The 21,803-nt window shown below is 38.2% G+C and overlaps 1 protein-coding gene across 2 annotated transcripts in view; it reads right to left on the minus strand.

The window, feature by feature from the left end:
• LOC126273461 (serine/threonine-protein phosphatase 2A activator-like) overlaps positions 1-21,803 on the minus strand; it is a 204,537-nt gene that overhangs the window by 85,193 nt on the left and 97,541 nt on the right. For both annotated transcript variants that reach the window (XM_049977018.1, XM_049977019.1), the window contains one exon: positions 9,314-9,438. In XM_049977018.1, the coding sequence (XP_049832975.1) occupies positions 9,314-9,438 (125 nt within the window). The remainder of the gene's footprint in view (positions 1-9,313; positions 9,439-21,803) is intronic.

A 21,803-nucleotide genomic window follows, 5' to 3' on the forward strand; every position in this document is an offset into this window, starting at 1 on the left:
CTTTCAGAAAAACATCATCCACACAATTCTGACAATTGCTAGAACCAACAAATGCAAGAATTACTGCACAATCAGCTTAACAGCTTGTGCATCCCAGTTGCTGAAAGAATAATATACAGAAGAATGGAAAAGAAAATTGAGGATCAGTTTGGTTTTTGGAAAGGTAAAGGAACCAGAGAGGCAGTTCTAACATTGTGATTGTTAACTTAAGCAACAGTGAAGAAAAATCAAGACTGATTCATAGGATTTGTTTACCTGGAAAAAGTATTCGACAATGTAAAATGGTGCAAGATGTTCAAAATTGTGAGAAAAACAGGAGTAAGCTATAGGGAAATATGGGTAATATACGATGTGTACAAGAACCAAGTGTGAACAATAAGAGAGAAAGGCCAAGAACAAAGCACTTGGATTAGAAAGGGGGTAAGACAGGGATTTTGTCCTTTGCCCCTACTGTTCAATCTATACACTGAAGAAGCAATGATGGATGTAAAAGAAAGGGTCAACAGTGGAATGAAAATTGAAGGTGAAAGGATGCCAATCATAAGATTTGCTGATGACATTGCTATCATCAGTGAAAGTGATCTGCTGAAAGGAATGAACAGTCTAGTGAGTACAGAATATGGATTGGGAGTAAATCAAAGAAAAACAAAAGTAATGAGAAGCAACAGAAATGAGAATAGTGAGAAACTTAACATCAGAAATTTTGATCATGAAGTAGATGAAGTTAAGGAGTTCTGCTACCTAGGCAGCAAAATAACACATGGCTGATGGAGCAAGAAGGACATAAAAAGCTGACTAGCACCATAAAATAACTGCCATGGAACTAGAGGGAGCTGTAGAAGTTAATAACTGTAGAGGAAGACAGAGATTAGAATATGTCCAGTAAATAATCGAGGACAGAGGTTGCAAGTGCTGCTCTGAGATGAAAACTTTGGCACAAGACAGGAATTTGTGGTGGGCCACATCAAACCAATCAGAAAACTGATAAATTGAAAATAAAAAATTTATTAAGTACAAGCAATATAAAGTCCAGGTTAGAATATCAGAAATATTGTGGAAAGGAGAGGTAGACTACTACTCGCCATAAAGGTGACATGTTGACTTGCAGATAGACATTATGAAACGACTGTTATACATGAGCTTTTGGCCAAAGCCTTCTTCAGAAAGAGAACATACAACATGTCACACAAGGAGGCACACCTCACACACACCCAAGACTACTATCTCTGGTCACCTCAGCCTCAGAGAAAAGGTACATCGTTAGTTAGACAGTTCCACTTATAACTCATTAAGGTTGTTGCTGTGCAGGTATGACCATCTCATGCAAAAATTAGTGCCATTTTCAAAAGTTTGCAAATGCTGATATGCACAGAGGACAGTATTTAGAAGCATGTGTAGCATCAGCAGTGCGGAAATGGGACCACACTGATGTAGAGAGAGACAATAGTGAGGGTGTCATTTGCAATGAGGAGACACCAAGTGTTGAGGGTCTGAAACAGCAATGGATCTTTCCCTTCAAATGAATTTGACTGCATCTTAAAAATGGAGAAATTTCAAAAAGGTGCTGGCTTGATGAAATAAAGATAAGAAAACACTTACTTTCATTGCTTGCCAGTTGTTTTTGCAATGCACTGATGTCTCCTACAAGTGATTTGGCTCTAAGCTACAACTAGGGTTCTCAAAAGACTGAAAAAAGCTAAAACAAAAAGTGAGTGGACACAAAATTAGTTCTGAGCGCAAAATTTTGTACTTTGCACTTTGTACTTTGCAAATTAGAAATAGTAGTTCAGCCACAGAAAATCTTTCAGACCACAATGTTGTAATCAAAGAGCAGTACTGGACTAAAGTATTGCATTGTGTAACCAAAGTGATTCTTTTTCTCGTGGAATGAAATTTAGGTTTGAAAGAGATGATAGGGACTCTGTCTGAGATCATCAAAATGGCAGTTTCTTGGGTTTCTATTTTTTGTGAACTTAGTCCCATCGGGCATTTAAGAAAATTTGAAGCGTAACAGCAAGGAGGAAAACACGTGGGTCATTATATATCATGCCATATTCAGAATGAATATCTTGAAATTACTGGAGACTTCGTTCACAAAATTATTTTAACAGAGGTTTAATATAATAAATACTTTTCTGTTATGGTAGATGAAGCTCCTGATGAAGCCCAAAGGGAGCAAGATATTTCCCTACTGTACTTCACTGCCATTAATGAAGAGAACCAACATAGAATTAGAGAGTGTTTTTTCAACTTTGCTGACTGTGGCTAGAAGACTCTTCAGTCAATTGCTAAAATGATTTGCAAGAAGCTGAAACGTTATGGCTTACAGCTTTCAGACTGTAGTCGACAGAGACGACAATGGGGGCTATGTGGGTTGCATATATAGGGAGCTTAAGTGCAGTAATTAAAAGAAAATCCATTGACGATTTTTCTCCTTCTGGTACTCAATCATGAAATCTTTGTGGCATCCATGCTGCAGAGAGCTGCAATAGTGTAGTCTCTGTTTTCAGAATCATTTCAAAAACTCATTTGTTTTTTCACTCTAGTCCCCAATGATGGAAAGTTATAATGAAAATATTGGATCGTCCTGCAAAGGCTACAGAAAAGAGATGGTCTGTGCAGATAGATGCCCTGAGTACATTTGCTAAGCATCTGCCAGGGTTATGAAGAGCAGATGAACTTGCTTTTAACTTAAATTTGATATAAGAGGCACATACTGAACCAAAGAGCATTCAGAAGTATTTGAAATAATTTCAGTGTGTCACAATGCCTTCAGTGTAGTAGAAAATATTAGATACAATTAACACACATAACATTGAGCTTTGTGCAAAGGAAGCCACAGTAGATGTTGAAAGTACTGATTTAGTAATCTAGTGAAGGGAGTAAATAAATTGAGAAATAACTGGGATAGTACTTATACGTAAATTTGCAAGTTAGGGGAAAATATTGGAATATCACCTGAAATGAATGCAACAGTATGCAATGCAGAGAAATGAAAGGCAAAAATAAATGCTTTGTAGATGAAACATCAGAAGAAGATTTATATGTGAGCCTAGAAGACAGTTTGAAACTAAATGTTTTCATTGTCATTCTAGATACAGTTGTTGTGAACTTAACTATCATGTATGCTGCTACAGACAACCTGATGTACACATTTGGTTTCTAATGTAACTACATAATCTGTCATGATTCTATATTATGAGAGAGCATAGAAAACATGGCATCTTTGTACAGAGTTTATTAAAGAGTTTTCAAAAGGAGAAATTTTGCAGTTAAAGAAGATTCATACTGCTAACTTTGACTCTGAGCCACTACCCCCTCTGCACCATCTCAATGTTCTTTAAGAATGCAATTTTAATAAATATTTCCAAATATAATGGTAGCCTTATGGATTCTCTGTATTTTGCCTGTTACTGTTGCCCAAGCAGGGTGGTTGTTCAGCATTCCTACAAGGGTTAAAAATTGCTTGAGAACTACAATGTGTCAAGAATGGCTTGCTAGATTAACTAAAACCATAATAAGAGTCAGAGTTAGGCTGCTCGTTAGATTATAAAAGAGTTTGCATCTAGAAAAACCTTGGAAGAATGTCCAAGTTGGTAGAGTATTGAATTTATGTAAACTTCAACAGTTAAAAAGTATCATAAAAAGGATTTGTTTGATTTTTTTGTATTATAGTTTTCTGACTATCCAAAAAACCAAAGCTTAAAACAAAAGGTTGGGGGAGGGGCCTAAGAATGCTTACCCAAGAGTTTTATATCTGCACATGAAACCAATATTAATCAATACATATTATAAAAGTAAGTGTACAGTGTACATGCTGCTTAAAGTTACAGTCCCAGTAAAATTAAGGTAGTTACAAGATGTGTTAGCCCTCTAACCCGAATCCGTAAAGCAGGTTCCCATTTTTACCTGAAGGGCATGCTTTAGAGATATAAGGGCTAGGAAGTTTCACTTTCTAGAGATTTCTAGAACATTCCAGAAGATTTGAAAGTATTTGAGAACATTCCAAAACATTCAATATATTCCACAACATTCCGGAATGTTCCGCAATGATCTGGGATGTTCTGGAATGTTTGGAAATAGTGTGGAAGACTCACAAAAATTCCACACGCATTGGTAGGGGTGTACAAAGCAAGACCTGTTGCGGGTTATAATGTCAGTTTCTTATCAGTGACGAAGTCCGCCCCCGGTAGCTGAGTGGTGAGCGCAACAGAATGTCAGTCCTAAGAGCCCGGGTTTGATTCCTAACTGGGTCAGAGATTTTCTCTGCTCAGGGACTGTGTGTTGTGTTGTCCTAATCACTATAATTTCATCCCCATCGACACGCAAGTCGGTGAAGTGGCATCAAATCAAAGACTTGCACCCAGTGAACGGTCTACCCGACAGGAGGACCTAGTCACACAACATCACATCACATCAGTGATGAAGGGAGTAACTGAAAACATAGTGCAGTGAGTGAATAAAAACAAACAGTGAAGTGTGAGTAGTCAAACTGATTCACTGAATATAAATCAAAAATAAAGTGTGTTAACTTACTGTCCACACACTGCATTTGAAGTGACCCTGCCCACTATACTCACTACTCACAGCAGTCAATCTACCGATTCCCGTAAGAGTTTGGGCAATATGAGTGCATCTGCACTGAGGAAGATCATTGGCCAGTAAGCCTTATCTGTATGATACTTAGAGTATTTGTTAGTAAAAGTTGGTTTGATTTATATTTTAGACAATGCCCAGATGTAGAAGAGGAGAAGATCTTGCCAGTTCTGAAGCAAAACAGTGAAAACAAAAAGAACAGAGAAAAACCAAAACAAAGGAAGATCATGAAGCATGTTTAAGTTCCCAACGAATGACAATGAGCACTGTGAGAAGCAGAAAAACTGAAGAACAACAAAATAAATGAATTGAGTGATCAAGAACTGTGATAAAATCTCATCATAAAAGACAGCGAACTCAAGGCAGTCATTAAAATATCACCCTATGAGAAATACAGTTGAGGGTAAGTAAACAATACAACCTAACAAATTAAGCATTCCACAAAGACTCAACAAACGAATATAACAAACTCAAACACACAGTAATTGGAGAAGTGGATAACATCTGCCAATTTTGCAATATGAAAAAATTCAGTATCGAAACACCAGGATTCTTTTACATGAATGAAAAAATTTGATTACCACCACTGGCAGCACCTCTGCAGGAATTTTTACATAACATGAACAAGGGCGTGTACACCACACACTTCCAAATGATTTCTTTCAGTGCCACTTCAATGAGCATTAACAGAGATAAAATCAATTATGTTTTTTCCATCCAAGGACAAATCTACCACAACATGGGATCACAATTACCACTACCCAATGAATACCATAAATTTCTGCGCATATATTTCATCAGAAATGAAGAAACAGACATTTATCAGTCATGCACAAATATCAGTGGATTGAGATGAGAAGTAGTCCAAGATGAACAGAGGATCTTACACAAATACAATCAACTGATTCACATATTCAAAACAGCACTAGACTGAATGATTTCTGATGACTATAAAGTTATAATTCAAGCCAACAAAAGACCACCTGGAGAACACAAACATTGATTTAACACACCTCAGTTAGGCAAAGTTGCCATCAATGAACGATGAAAACACAAGCTGTGACATAATTGTACAACGAAGAAGAAAAGGACTACAACGTATTGCAGAGACACATCATTCATATGATGCCCTCCAATATCTATTAATATTTCTGCATGGAAAGGATGGATATCATTTTAATGTGAAAAAATCCAGCCTGAAGCAGGTGTAAAAACAAATAAAAAGTCACTTCCAAGGAGTTCTATAGTTACTGCTTAATGACCAGAGACAATGAAATATACAATCACATTCTCAACATTCGCTGTTTATTCCAACAATTCCTCATAGATATGCATGCAATAATAGAAGCAGAATGGATGCTTTGCATAAGACTGCATCAGAAGAAAGTACGTGTGGAAGAATACATTCACTTTCTAGATGCAGTCATAAATGTCAGAGACAATGAAGAGATTGGAACAATGGTAATCTTACCCTCATTGTACATGGGAAGTCCAAGACACATGCACTAACACACTCAAGATCCTTGACCTACACAAGACTTCTTCATAACATTCACATGCAACTCATCATGGTTAGAAATGAAAGAACAACTAAGATACGGACAAACTCCCATGCACTGACATTATGTAATAGTCTAAGTTTTCTGACGAACACAAATGAGATTTATTGAAGGCATTACAAAATACCACATGTTTAGAAGCATTAGAAGCTAGATGCATGCAATCAAATAGCAAAAATGAGGACTGCCTCACTCACAGAATCTCATATGGCCATACAACAGAATTCATCCCAGGGATATCGACAAAATCATCCAAACTGGATTTCCCAATCCACTAGAAGATCTGGAGCTACATGACATAGTAGTGAAAAGCATGATTCATGGACCATGCAGGCCATTAAACCCGAATTCGCCATATATCAATGTTGAAAAATGTACAGAAAGATATCCAAAACCATACTTGTACGACACAAAGACTGGACTTGATGGCTATCCCAAATCCAGAAGATGATCACCTGAAAACAGTGACTTCACAGCAAAAATATGAATATGAGGCAGTGACGAACTGGAAATAGATAATCAATGGGTAGTACCACGTAACACACTACTTTTCAAAACATTCCAAGCACACACAACTGTAGAATACTGCAGTTCAGTAAAATCTTTCAAATAAGTCTGTAAGAATGTGAACATACCCTCCACAGTGACAGGGCAGTATTTCAAATAGCCAAAGACAGTGAACAACAAAACAGAAACGATGAGATCCTCATGTACCAAATGGGAAGATACATCAACGGTAACAAAGCTACATGGCGGATTTTTGGTTTTCCCATACATGAACATGAACCAACTGTGCAACATCTAACAGTACATTTGGAAAACAGGGACAGGGAACAGAGATTTTATTTTGTAAAAAAACACCACAAGCAAAATTACAAGCACACCACCTCAGAACACAACGTCAACAGCTTTTTACCAACTGTGCCAAATGGATAAATTTGCGAAAACATTACTGTATGTTAATATCCCTAATTATTATATATATTATTATTTATATTATTATACATTTTTCAATGAATGTAAAACAAGGAATTCAAGTAGAAGATCATCCATGAATCATGGAAACTGGTACACTTGGCTGACTACACACTGTAAGTATGAACAACAGCGATGTTTCTATCTCCAGATGGTGCTACACCAAATTTCACAGATCTCAAGACTGTTGACAGTTACCTATGCCAGATGTACAGGTAAGCATGCCAATGCTTAGGATAACTGAAAAAGACAACCACTGGGAATTGCAACTACAAGAAGCCTCACTCACAGCCCCAGCTAAACAAATGATGTACAGGTAAGCATGCCAATGCTTAGGATAACTGAAAAAGACAACCACTGGGAATTGCAACTACAAGAAGCCTCACTCACAGCCCCAGCTAAACAAATGAGAGACTCATTCACCACAATTCTAACAACATGTAATCTATCAAATCCAAAACAGCTATAGAACTCCTACAAAGAGAGCATGAGTGATGGCATACTGTACCAAATCCTACAAGCTTATCCCGACCTGACCATCAAATTCTGTGATGATATTTTCAATTAAACAATCATTTGCCCAAAAGATAAATGTTTAGCAATAAACAACCGGACCTTAGTACAACTTGGAATGCAAGCACCATGCGGCATCTGGAAAATGTTTCTAATAAATCTATTCCTGGTGGAAATATATGCTAAATAATACATTGCACTTGTGCTGCATCATCTGGCATTGCAGCCACACTTATGGAAGGAGGATGAACTGCCCATTCCACCCTACAACTACCGATGAACGCAACTGAAGAACAGTTCCTGGCATGTAAACTCTCTGGATGAGGTGAACTTCTAAAGCAATCTAAAATTATCCTTTGGTACAAATATACAATGGCACATAAAAGAATCACTCGATACCATGGACAGAACATTACAAGACTTCTGAGGAAACTCTGAAGTGATGGGAGGAGCTCTACTTGTCCTCTTTGGAGATTTTTGACAAACTCTTCCAGGTACCCCAAGTCAACACCAGCAGACGAGATCAACACATGGTAAAAAATTTCACATCTCTGGCCACAAATACAAATACTGTAGCTAACAAAAAATTTGAGAGTTGAACTATCGAAAGACAAAACAACAGCACATTTTGCTTAACAACTTTCATGAAAACGAACACATCAACCAAATTTATGCAAACATTGTTCACAACTATACCAAAATGGACTGGCTACTTGAAATGGAAATTTTGGCAACTAAAAATAATATTGTTGATAATATTAACTTTACTATTCAAAAGAAAATTCCCAATGAAGAGAGAATATGCAAATACTGAAAAAAGTGTGAACTTCCCTAGACAATTTTCAAACTCTTTGCAGGTATCAGCAATGTCATTACACTGTCTTCAACTTAAAATTGGATCTCTGACCATACTACCCAGAAATCTCAACTCGCCAAAACAATGTAATGGAACAAGGATGTTTGTCAAATAGCTATCAAATAACATCATCGAAGCCAAACTTGTGACTGGAAAATACAAAGGAAACAAATTTATCCCCAGAATACTACTGAACGGCCATTCCAATTTCAAAGACTGCAATTTCCAACCAAATTAATCTACAGTCTTACAATTAACAAAGTGCAAGGACAGACTTTAAAATATTGTGGTATCAACCTGAAAGACTTCTGTTTCTCTCATGGTCAGTTATATGTAGCTTGCTTTTGAGAAAGAAATCAAAAAAATTTGAACATATATACTCTGTATAACAAAACAAAAATATTGTTTATAAACAAGGTTTGTAAATAGTTAGAATATGTTTTCAATATTTCTTTTTTACCTCTTATACACTGACAAGTACTGTAAATAGAATAAGTTTTCATTTACAAAAATTACCTCTTATACTTTAATCCATTTATTCCAACTACCACACAGTCTTGTATCAAGCTCCTGAATGAAGCCAGGTACCCCAGCTAGTATTGCATCTGAGTGAGCAGTACAATGAAACAGAACACAATAATGATACTATATAATTGTGCACTGTAGATACAGATTTCCAAAAAAACTGTTTAAAGAGAGAATGTGTGTATCTGTCAACATATTTGTATCTGTGATAAAGCCTAAAAAGGGGCGGGGTCAGGGATTTGCAAATAATATACATTATAAAAGATACATGTCATTTCCCTTCTCTTACCTATGAGCTGAGAACTGCCCCATATGTATGGTAGGTACATAGGATCATCTAATCGCCAGACGCCATGTCTCCGAGCATATCTCAAGCCATACGTGGTTTGCAATTTGTGAATCACTTTTATGTAACTGCAAAAAGAAATTTTTTTCAGTACATTATAGTTGCTATAAACTGTGAAATATAATTCTACACCTTGTTGATTGATTACCAAAATTTTTCTACTGTTCTTTTTTCATGATGATATTACACCATTTCAGCATATAATTTCTCTGACTATGTGTCTCTGCCATTATTTTAAGTGCGCAAATCAAACCATTTTTCAAGAGTACAAGCAAACCATTTTTCAAGAGTATTAAGTATATGTTTAAAGAGATTATGACCTTTTTACATACACATTAGTATCCTGTCTAGACGAAACATTAGTAGTAGTAGTGGTGGTAGTAGTAGTAGCAGTTTATTCATCCAGAGACAATTTATAAATGCATGGATTTCATCATAAAATACAAAGGATGGAAAAATAAATAAATAAATATACACACACATACGAATATAAGGATGTATAGTACCCTACATATACAAAAGTGCACAGTACCCTACACAATCTCACATTAAAATTGTATAAAACTTTGATCAATTACATAGAAGATATTTTTCATCAAATATTTATTTGCTGAGATTTTAATAAAAACAAATAATAGTTGTAACACTTCTGTTCTGAATATTAATTCGGATCATAGCAAACATTTGACAGAAAATACTATTGACATTGTCTGTGGCATATGAGATCAACATATTACATGACTAATTATTTGCTGCTAGGTTGTTGAGGTATTCATTTCACTGTAATAGCAGCTGATCACTAAAAACTTGAATATTGTAGAGAATTGTACACAATTTTTTTTTTCATTTCTTAAGACATGCTGGAAGTTTGTTATACAATTTTGTACCTTGAATGTTTATTTGTTTCTGCACAATAGCATTGTTTACTCTTTACACATGGATATCATTGCACATTCTTGTATTATATGAATGCAGATCTGAGTTGATTTTGAAATTTTCAATGCACCTTTTATGTTACTTACATTTTGTATGCAGAGTATTGGTAAAGATAGAATATTTAGCTGTTGGAATAGCTGCCTGGAGAGTGTTAGCCTGGAACTGTTGGTAATTATTCTGACAGCTCGTTTTTGTAGTGTGAAGATGGTTTTTAGATTTGTCGTATTGTTATCCCAGAAAGTGAGGGTGTAGGTCATAGCAGTGTGAATGTAAGCAAAGTAGACAGTTCTGCTACACTGTTTACTAGACACATTACTAATTACACATATTGTAAAGCAAGCAGAACTTAACTTGTAAGTGAGGCAGTGGGCTTTCCAATTTAAATTTTCATCTGTATGGACACTTAAAAATTTTGTGACAGCTACTCTCTTAACTTACTTATTTTATATTCCGAGGTCCAGGTCATTTTGTGACTGTTTTCCTGTAATGGATGTAATTAGTTTTGGAAATATTTAAAGTTAACTTCTTCATTTCAAACCATTTTTGTAACTATTTCAAAACTCTAGTTGCAGATGTTGGGAACACTAGGTTTACATCAGTTACAAAAACATTTTTATCGTCAGCAAACAGTGTTATATGAGTACTACTGACTGGAATTTTGATGTTGTTTACATAAATTAGAAGTAAGAGAGTTCCTAGAACACTTCCCTGTTGTACTCCAATTGGTACAGTCCAAAATCAGATCTGTAAGCAATACTGAAGATTTCGTTTTCTGATTTGTATTTCATATCACAATTATGTTTCTGTAGGTCCATTTTTTTTTACTGTCTTGTGATTTGATAATGTAATGTGCCACATAATTTAGCTTATGACTGTAGCTAGGATATTTTTTTCCAGGAGATGGATAGTGAGAAGTGGGAAGCTGTAGCAGGAAACAGAGACTACAGGAAGAGAACAGTATCTGGTAGTTTCATCACAGCTTTGCCATTCTATCTTGTTTGGAAAAGGAAAAGTCACCAGGAGACTTAGGTGTGGCCAAGGCACAGCATGCCTTCAAGAGGAAACCTGTGGTTCCAGAGATAGTAAGAAAGTCTTTGTGTTAGGTAGCAGTCATGGAAGAGATGGGGGCTAGTTGTTGTAGGCAGAATTAGGAAAAATATTATGATAATGGATGTGGTAGAAAACAGTACCGATAGGGCTCAGGGCTACAGTATCAAGAGCGACCCAGTAACAATAGCTTCAGCAACAAACTATACAAATTTTAAGCTTCTTTCTGCTTCAAAGCATATCGATTAGCCTCATCTGCACAACACTCTGAGTTGAGCCAGCGTCAAGTTAAATTGCCTGGTTTTCTCAGTTACAAGGTCAAATGTATATCTTGTTCCTGTTAATGCTTCTGGCCTGTAGGTTTTATGAGTCATGGTCTGCTTCCTAGTAGGTATGGGAAGCGAAATTGGCTGGGTTTATGGAATAATCTTTCAACGGGGAAGGGGTGGTGGAGCAACAATGAAAAGTCATGGTAGTGTCCTTGTAATTACTGGGGTACGGCCAGCAACATTCCTTAGGGGAACTCAGATGTCAGTCTATAAGCATTAAAATAATTTTAGATAACTGAAAATTTTGGAACCTCATACACTTGAAGACAGAAACGAGTTTAAAGTACATTTATCACAGCAAAACATTAGAACATTAAAGAATAAAATATATTGACTACTGAATTGTTTGGATGAATTCCACTCTACGAACTATGTCAACATAATATGTGTTTCTGAACATCATTTGAGCACCAATGCAGAAATACTGAGTATTAATGTATATCACTTAGTATCTAGCTACTGCTAGTCAGCTATGGAAAAAGTAGTTTCCATTTACATTACGAACAGATTCAAATATAAAATCATTGATAACTAAAGACTTTGCTGTAACCATTCTTTTGAAGCTTGTGCTTCAGAAGTAAGATTTTTTGGTAAATAAATAGTAATAATCACAACATAGAGAGATTCAACTGGTAATTCTGAATTATATATGAAACAGTTTGGTATGTTATAAAACTTCTTATCTTGCATGTAGCATATGGTTATGCTATGTGGAGATTTGAATTTTTAATTTTTCAGAGTATACATTTCTAGAGCTACATTTGAGTCAAATGGTTCAAATGGCTCTGAGCGCTATGGGACTTAACATCTGAGGTCATCAGTCCCCTAGAATTTAGAACTACTTAAACCTAACTACCCTAAGGACATCACACACAACCATGCCCGAGGCAGGATTCAAACCTGTAACTGTAGTGTTCGTGCAGATCCAGACTGAAGCACCTAGAACCGCTCGGCCACATTGACCAGCCATTTGAGTCCCTTGTCATTTTATATAATATAACTTCCCTCGGACAGTTTACAACAGGAGCAGTGCTGATATTGGTAACTTTTCATAGACACAATGAGACTGCAAAATCAAAGTGTAATTCCCAAAGCAAATGGTCTCCCATTCTATGATTGTCAAGTGCTAAAGATGCATGATATAAATAAAAATAAATAGAAACTGCAAAGGTTGTTGTTGTTGTGGTCTTCAGTCCTGAGACTGGTTTGATGCAGCTCTCCATGCTACTCTATCCTGTGCAAGCTTCTTCATCTCCAGTATCTACTGCAACCTACATCCTTCTGAATCTGCTTAGTGCATTCATCTCTTGGTCTCCCTCAGTGATTTTTATCCTCCACGATGCCCTGCAATACTAAATTGGTGATCCCTTGATGCCTGAGAACATGTCCTACCAACTAATCCCTTATTCTAGTCAAGTTGTGCCACAAACTCCTCTTCTCCCCAATTCTATTCAGTACCTCCTCATTAGTTATGTTATCTACCCATCTAATCTTCAGCATTCTTCTGTAGCACCACATTTTGAAAGCTTCTATTCTCTTCCTGTCTAAAATATTTATCGTCCATGTTTCACTTCCATACATGGCTACACTCCATACAAATACTTTCAGAAATGACTTCCTGACACTTAAATCTATACTCGTTGTTAATAAATTTCTCTTCTTCAGAAATGCTTTCCTTGCCATTGCCAATCTACATTTTATATCCACTCTATTTCGACCATCATCAGTTATTTTGCTCCCCAAATAACAAAACTCCTTTACTACTTTAAGTGTCTCATTTCCTAATCTAATTCCCTCTGCATCACCCAACTTATTCCACTGCATTGCATTATCCTCGTTTTGCTTTTGTTGATGTTCATCTTATATTCCTCCGTTCAAGCCACTGCCCATTCTGTTCAACTGCTCTTCCAGGCCCTTCGCTGTGTCTGATTACAATGTCATTGGCGAACCTCGAAGTTTTTATTTCTTCTCCATGGATTTTAATACCTACTATGAATTTTTCTTTTGTTTCCTTTACTGCTTACTTAATATACAGATTGAATAACATCGGGGAGAGGCTACAACCCTGTCTCACTCCCTTCCCAACCACTGCATCCCTTTCATGTCCCTTGACTCTTATAACTGCCATCTGGTTTCTGAACAAATTGTAAATAGCCTTACGCTCCCTGTATTTTACCCCTGCCACCTTCAGAATTTGAAAGAGAGTATTCCAGACAACATTGTCAAAAGCTTTCTCTAAGTCTACAAATGGTAGAAACTCAGGTTTCCCTTTCCTTAATCTATCTTATAAGATAAGTTGTAGGGTCAGTATTGCCTCATGAGTTCCAACATTTCTACAGAATTGAAACTGATCTTCCCCGAGGTTGGTTTCTACCAGTTTTTCCATTTGTCTGTAAACAATTCACATTAGTATTTTGCAGCTGTGACTTATTAAACTGATAGTTCAGTAATTTTCACATCTGTCAACCCCTGCTTTCTTAGGGATTGAAATTATTATATTCTTTTTGAAGTCTGAGGGTATTTCGCCCGTTTCATATATCTTGCTCACCAGATGGTAGAGTTTTGTTAGGACTGGCTCTCCCGAAGCCGTCAGTAGTTCTAATGGAATATTGTCTACTCCCGGGGACTTGTTTTGACTCGGTTCTTTCAGTGCGCTGTCAAACTTTTCACGCAGTATAACATCTCCCATTTCATCTTCATCTACATCCTCTTCCATTTCCATAATATTGTCCTCCAGTACATCGCCCTTGTATAGACCCTCTATACGTTCCTTCCACCTATCTGCTTTCCCTTCTTTGCTTAGAACTGGGTTTCCATCTAAGTTCTTGATATTCATACAACTGTTTCTCTTTTCTCCAAAGGTCTCTTTAATTTTCCTGTAGGCAGTATCTATCTTACCCCTAGTGAGATCAGCCTCTACATCCTTACATTTGTCCTCTAGCCATCCCTGCTTAGCCACTTTGCAATTCCTGTAGATATCATTTTTGAGACATTTGTATTTCTTTTTGTTTGCTTCATTTACTGCATTTTTATATTTGCTCCTTTCATCAATTAAATTCAATATTTCTACTGTTACCCAAGGATTTCTACTAGCCCTCGTCTTTTTACCTACTTGATCCTCTGCTGCCTTCACTACTTCATCCCTCAAAGCTACCCATTCTTCTTCTACTGTATTTCCTTCCCCCATTACTGTCAATTGTTCCTTTATGCTCTCCCTGAAGCTCTGTACAACCTCTTGTTCTTTCAGTTTATCCAGGTCCCATCTCCTTAAATTCCCACCTTTTTGCAGTTTCTTCAGTTTTAATCTACAGGTCATAACCAATAGATTGTAGTGAGAATCCACATCTGCCCCTGGATATGTCTTACAATTTAATACCTGGTTCCTAAATCTCTGTCTTACCATTATGTAAACTATCTGAAACCATCTAGTACACTCCTGGAAATGGTAAAATTAACACATTGACACCGGTGTGTCAGACCCACCATACTTGCTCCGGACACTGCGAGAGGGCTGTACAAGAAATGATCACACGCACGGCACAGCGGACACACCAGGAACCGCGGTGTTGGCCGTCGAATGGCACTAGCTGCGCAGCATTTATGCACCGCCGCCGTCAGTGTCAGCCAGTTTGCCATGGCATACGGAGCTCCAGCGCAGTCTTTAACACTGGTAGCATGCCGCGACAGCGTGGACATGAACCGTATGTGCAGTTGACGGACTTTGAGCGAGGGCGTATAGTGGACATGCGGGAGGCCGGGACCAGACCGCAGCGACGCACGGATGCACGCAAAGACTGTAGGATCCTACGCAGTGCCGTAGGGGACCGCACCGCCACTTCCCAGCAAATTAGGGACTCTGTTGCTCCTGGGGTATCGGCGAGGACCATTCGCAACCGTCTCCATGAAGCTGGGCTACGGTCCCGCACACCGTTAGGCCGTCTTCCGCTCACGCCCCAACATCGTGCAACCCACCTCCAGTGGTGTCGCGACAGGCGTGAATGGAGGGACGAATGGAGACATGTCGTCTTCAGCGATGAGAGTCGCTTCTGCCTTGGTGCCAATGATGGTCGTATGCATGTTTGGCACCATGCAGGTGAGCGCCATAATCAGGACTGCATACGTCCGAGGCCCACAGGGCCAACACCCGGCATCATGGTGTGGGGAGTGATCTCCTACACTGGCCGTACACCTCTGGTGATCATCGAGGGGACACTGAATAGTGCACGGTACATCCAAACCGTCAACGAACCCATCGTTCTACCATTCCTAGACCGGCAAGGGAACTTGCTGTTCCAACAGGACAATGCACGTCCGCATGTATCCCGTGCCACCCAACGTGCTCTAGAAGGTGTAAGTCAACTACCCTGGCCAGCAAGATTTCCGGATCTGTCACCCATTGAGCTTGTTTGGGACTGGATGAAGTGTTGTCTCATGCGGTCTGCACGTCCAGCACGAACGCTGGTCCAACTGAGGCGCCAGGTGGAAATGGCATGTCAAGCCGTTCCACAGGACTACATCCAGCAGCTCTATGATCATCTCCATGGGGGAATAGCAGCCTGCATTGCTGGGAAAGGTGGATATACACTGTACTAGTGCCGACATTGAGCATGCTCTGTTGCCTGTGTCTATGTGCCTGTGGTTCTGTCAGTGTGATCATGTGATGTATCTGACCCCAGGAATGTGTCAATAAAGATTCCCCTTAATGGGACAATGAATTCACGGTGTTCTTATTTCAATTTCCAGGAGTGTATTTTCAGGATTCTTCCATGTATACAACCTTCTTTCATGATTCTTGAACCAAGTGTTAGCTATGATTAAGTTATACTCTGTGCAAAATTCTACCAGGCAGCTTCCTCTTACATTTCTTAACCCCAATCCATATTCACCTACTACATTTCTTTCTCTCCCTTTTCCTACTATCGATTTGCAGTCACCCATGACTAATAAATTTTCGTCTCCCTTCACTATCTGAATAATTTCTTTTATCTCATCATACATTTCATCAATTTCTTCATCATCTGTAGAGCTAGTTGGCATATAAACTTGTACTATTGTAATAGGCATGGGCTTCGGGTCTATCGTTGCCACAATAACGCATTCACTATGCTGTTGGTAGTAGCTTACCCGCACTCCTATTTTTTTATTCATTATTAAACCTACTCCTGCATTACCCCTATTTGATTTTGTATTTATAACCCTGTATTCACCTGACCAAAAGTCTTGTTCCTCCTGCCACTGAACTCCACTAATTCCCACTACATCTAACTGTAACCTATCCATTTCTCTTTTTAAATTTTCTAACCTACCTGCCCGATTAAGGGATCTGACATTCCAGGCTGTTTTCTTTCTCCTGATAACAACGTCCTCTTGAGTAGTCCCTGCCCAGAGATCTGAATGATGTATTATTTTACCTCCGGAATATTTTACCCAAGAGGACACAATCATCATTTAACCATACAGTAAAGCTGCATGCCCTTGGGAACAATTACAGGTGTAGTTTCCCCTTGCTTTCAGCTGTTCACAGTACCAGCACAGCAAAGCCATTTTGGTTAGTGTTACAAGGCCAGTTCAATCATCCAGACTGTTGCCCCTGCAATTACTGAAAAGGCTACTACCCCTCTTCAGGAACCACGCGTTTGTCTGGCCTCTCAACAGATACCCCTCTGTTGTGGTTGCACCTATGGTATGGCTATCTGTACCACTAAGGCACTCAAGCCTCCCCACCAATGGCAAGGTCCATGGTTCACAGAGGGGGGTTGGGGGGGGGGGACTACAAAGGTGATAAATAAAAAATGAATTGAGGTAAAAAATGAAAAATGAATTGAGGAATTAAAGCAGTAATAACAATATACAGTTGGAATGATTTACACATTAGGTATTAATGAAAAAACAATCTATATCTACAGCTTCTGTATTGGCTCTAATTTCTTGAATTTTCTCTTCATGTGTGATGTAAGAGTGAGGCAGTAATATATTGCCTGACTCATCCTGGAAAGTGTTCACTTGAAATTTCAATAGCAAACCTCTCTGTGATGCACAACGCCTCTCTTGTAACAATGGAGTTTGTTGAGCATCTTGGTAATGCTTTTGTCCCAACTAAATGATCACAAGATGAAATGCAATGCTCTTTGTTGGATTTTCTCCAGCTCTTCTATCAGTCCAACCTGATAGTTCAAACTCATTCCACTTAAGGTCGCTATGGATAGTTAATATTAGATACTATTTCCAGCATTTTCTCACCAATTGCAGTTATACAGTAGTGCATTTCTTTTTCTGTGTATGCACAATATGTTACATTTATTTATGTTCAGGATCAGTCCTCTACAGATCATTCTACACATCAATACTGTCTTCTGGCACTGCTAATTTGCTGTATACAATAGCATCATCTGTGAACAGTCTAAAAAAGCATCCAACAGTTTCTACTAGATCAATTATATACTTTGCAAACAATAATGGTCCTATCACGCTTCCTTGGTGTACTTCAGAAGTTACCTTTACATCTGTCAATTTTCTTCTGTTAAGAGGGACATAGTTCTGTCTGCAAGAAATACAGTTACAAATCTGGTCTGATACTTGATAATCTTGTATTTCTTGTATTTTTCTCACTATACAGCAGTGGAGGGCAGTGTCAAATGCCTTCCTGAAGTCAAAGAACATGGCATCACACTAAGTGCCATTTTCTACAGCACTACGGATCTTGTAGAAGAACAGAGCGAGCTGAGTTATGTGGGATCTCTGTTTGCAGGATCCACATTGATTTTTATAGAGGAGATTTTCATTCTCCAAAAATATCAGAATTCTTGAACATAAAATATGTTACATAATTCTACAGCACACTGACCTCGGTAATATAAGTCTGTAATTGTGTTCCTCTGTCCTGAGGCACCTCTTGAAAATGGGAATGACACACATTTTTCCCTTCACTATGTACACATCATTGCTCCAGTGATCTATGATAAACTGATGCTAGAAGGGGCACAAGGTATTTCTCTTAATATTTGTAGACTCTTACAGGTATCTCACCTAGTCCTGATGTCTTTCCACTGCTAAATGATTCTAGTGGCTTTTCTATTCCATGATCAGTTATTTCAGTACATTCAGTTTTGACTTAAGTACGATGATTGAAAAAAGGGACTGTGTTATGATTCTCTGCGACGAGACAATTTTGGAAGACCAAATTCAGTATTTTGTCCTTCTCTGTGTTATCTTCCATTTCAGTGGCAGTAAGGTCTTTGAGTGAATGAATAGATTATTTCAAACCACTTACTGACTGTCCATAAGACTAAAAACTATCAGGGTTTTTACTTATATCGACTGACAAAATTTTTCTTTCAAAGTCACTGACTGCTTCTCTCATTGTCCTCATTAAGCTTATTTTCACTTTGTTCAGCTTTAGTTTGTCAACTAGATTTTGGTTTCTCTTCAATAAGAGATGACGTTTTGTTTGTTTACAGAGAAATTTTTTAACATGGCTACTAAACCAGGGTGAGTCTTTCTCATTCCTTAAGATCTTGCTCAGAACATGCTTGCCCAAGACATACTGAATGATGCTTTTGATTTTTTTCCATTTGTGCTCCAAATACTTCAGTGTCATCACTGAATATTTGATGCTGACTTCTCAGATACCCTGCAGTTTGTATCCTGTCACTTTTGCTAAGCAAAAATATCTTCCTACATTTCTTAATATTCCTTGTAAGACCTGTATTCACAGTTACCATCACAGCCTTATGATCACTGATAACTTCCTTTAGATTAACTGATTCGATAAGCCAAAATTTTTTGGTTGCTGTGGGGGCTAAGATGTTATCTTCACTAATTGGCTCTCTAACTATCTGTTCCAAGTAAGTTTCAGATGAGACATTCAGAATAATACCACATGAATCCTTGTCTCTGAAGCAGAGTTGATAGCATCACTCTCTCAATCTATACCTCCACCCATTACAACAGCATGATCAGGAAAATTATTAATGATATTCTGTAAGTTCTCTCTGAGGAGCTCTACCAGACCCAGGCAATGTATAAAATGCTTAACTTCACCTACATTAATTCACATTTGAGATCTGTGATAATTTTGCTAAATATTATAAAATTCTTTACTGCAATAAAAATGCCGCTACCAATGGCAACTAACCTTTCCTTACAATAAATATGCCAATCTGAACTTAGGTTCTCATTGCTATTCACTTCCAGTCTCAAACAGTTTTCTGTTCCAGGGCTTTATACCCTTCAATAAGTGATACTAATTCTGGGACCTTTCGTTGGATGCTCTGCAAATTACTAAAATCATATTAACCTTTTCTATATCTGATCTGTGATGATGAGCATTCTCTGAGAGCCTTGTAGCTGATGTAACTTCGATGTTGGCAGGCAGTTTGCCTGTCATTCCAAGAGGGGCTTCTCTAATCTAAAAAAAACCTTGCCTGGACCACACAAACTCTGCTACCCCGAGTAGTCACTTCTTGTGTATAGTGCATGCCTGACCTATTATGGGGAACCCTACAATTCTTAAATAAACAGTGGAGTTTCAGAAATTCACATCTGATAACTATCACAGAGACATCTGAGCCACTAGTATAGACCTTGTACTCTGCTCCAAATCAGACAACCATATGATGCTACAAAATGACTGCTTACTTGCACCCTACATGCATGCTATGTGCTTTCACCAAATAAGCCATCTACCAAAAGGAGTTGAAGAGGACCTCAGCACCCAAGCACAGCATTACTTGTGCTGACATGTGCCAAAGTTGCAGCCGGTTACACCCAGTGCACTCGATAGCCACCAACAGGGTCTCCTCCATGTCACAGGTGAGACTCCCTGGCAAACATAATGAGAGTTCACTGGCACCATTTCCTGCCCTGCAGGCTATCCCATCACGTGCCTAACATTCGCTCTCCAAATGATTGGCATATCCAACCTCTGCTCTTGTTCAGACTGGCAGAAGAATCAGTTGCTGGCCCAACAGGAGAGGCATCGCACGGTGGGTCAGAGGTGTTATCATCACTGATTAGCATCCCGTACCTATTGCTGAGGTGTAAGGAGCCAGCCATCAGTTCATTCCTTCTTTCATCTTCCACCCAGCAACACATGAACCCACCACTGTGCCACTCACTCTTGAGTGTATGTATTAAGTAATATAGACATAAGAAACCTGCTCATATAGCTTAATGTACAGTGCACTACCTTGTGAGACAAGGAAGTAAGCGAGACTTGGATCAAATATGTGCTGTGCACTGTCCAGTCTAAGTGTGATTTTTAGATCGTTTCCATGATTGTGAAGGCAAGCAGTGGACTGGCCCCAATGTTCACCTCAGGAAAGTGAAACACAAACAGTTAAAGCATAATAACACATACAACGAAGTAAACACAATTCACTGAGAGATGGTGCCCAGATCTCTTCTCCCTTACGTTTCTTGACAAGAGCGTTCAGTCACAAATTTAGATAAAATAAATTTGCCAAATCATGAACAAACAGACCCTGTAGGTTGAGATAAACATTATGAAGATGGTGTGTGTGTGTGTGTGTGTGTGTGTGTGTGTGTGTGTGTGTGTGTGTGTGTGTGTGTGTTTGAGAGGGAGAGAGAGAGAGAGATAGAGAGAGAGAGATAGAGCAGTGTAGTATAAGAGTTCTATGTGAATTGAGCTAAGAGTCCAAGCCCTTTTGTTGAAATTTGTACAGACTGTATGTAATGAAACTGCATAAACATCTATCAAGTTTCAGCTGATTCTGTAACTTAGTGTAGCTATTAGAGATATTTTCACAAGGACTACTTTCTTCAGAACACAAAACACACAAAAAAATCTTCAAGTTCTAACTTAATAGAACTAGGATCCCTCAGTTTCCCATCTTCAAAGATGGTCAATCAAGAAGACTATGGAAGAATTTTATGTTAAAGAAAAAATGGCAAAGCAGCAAGGAGCCTGATGATGAAAAAGAGAAATATTGGGCCACACAAGAACCAAGTATGTAAATAAACTTCCAGCCAACATAATTCAAAAGGTTATGGAATTTTTTGAACATCAAGAAGTTAGTAAAATTTGTCCAGTAAAAAACATTGTTTTCTTTTGGGTAAGAAAGAAAAAGTTTCTTGTAAGTAAGAGAGAAAAAGTACAGAAA

The sequence above is a fragment of the Schistocerca gregaria genome, chromosome 5 (assembly GCF_023897955.1).
Source record: "Schistocerca gregaria isolate iqSchGreg1 chromosome 5, iqSchGreg1.2, whole genome shotgun sequence".
Lineage (NCBI taxonomy): Eukaryota > Metazoa > Arthropoda > Insecta > Orthoptera > Acrididae > Schistocerca > Schistocerca gregaria.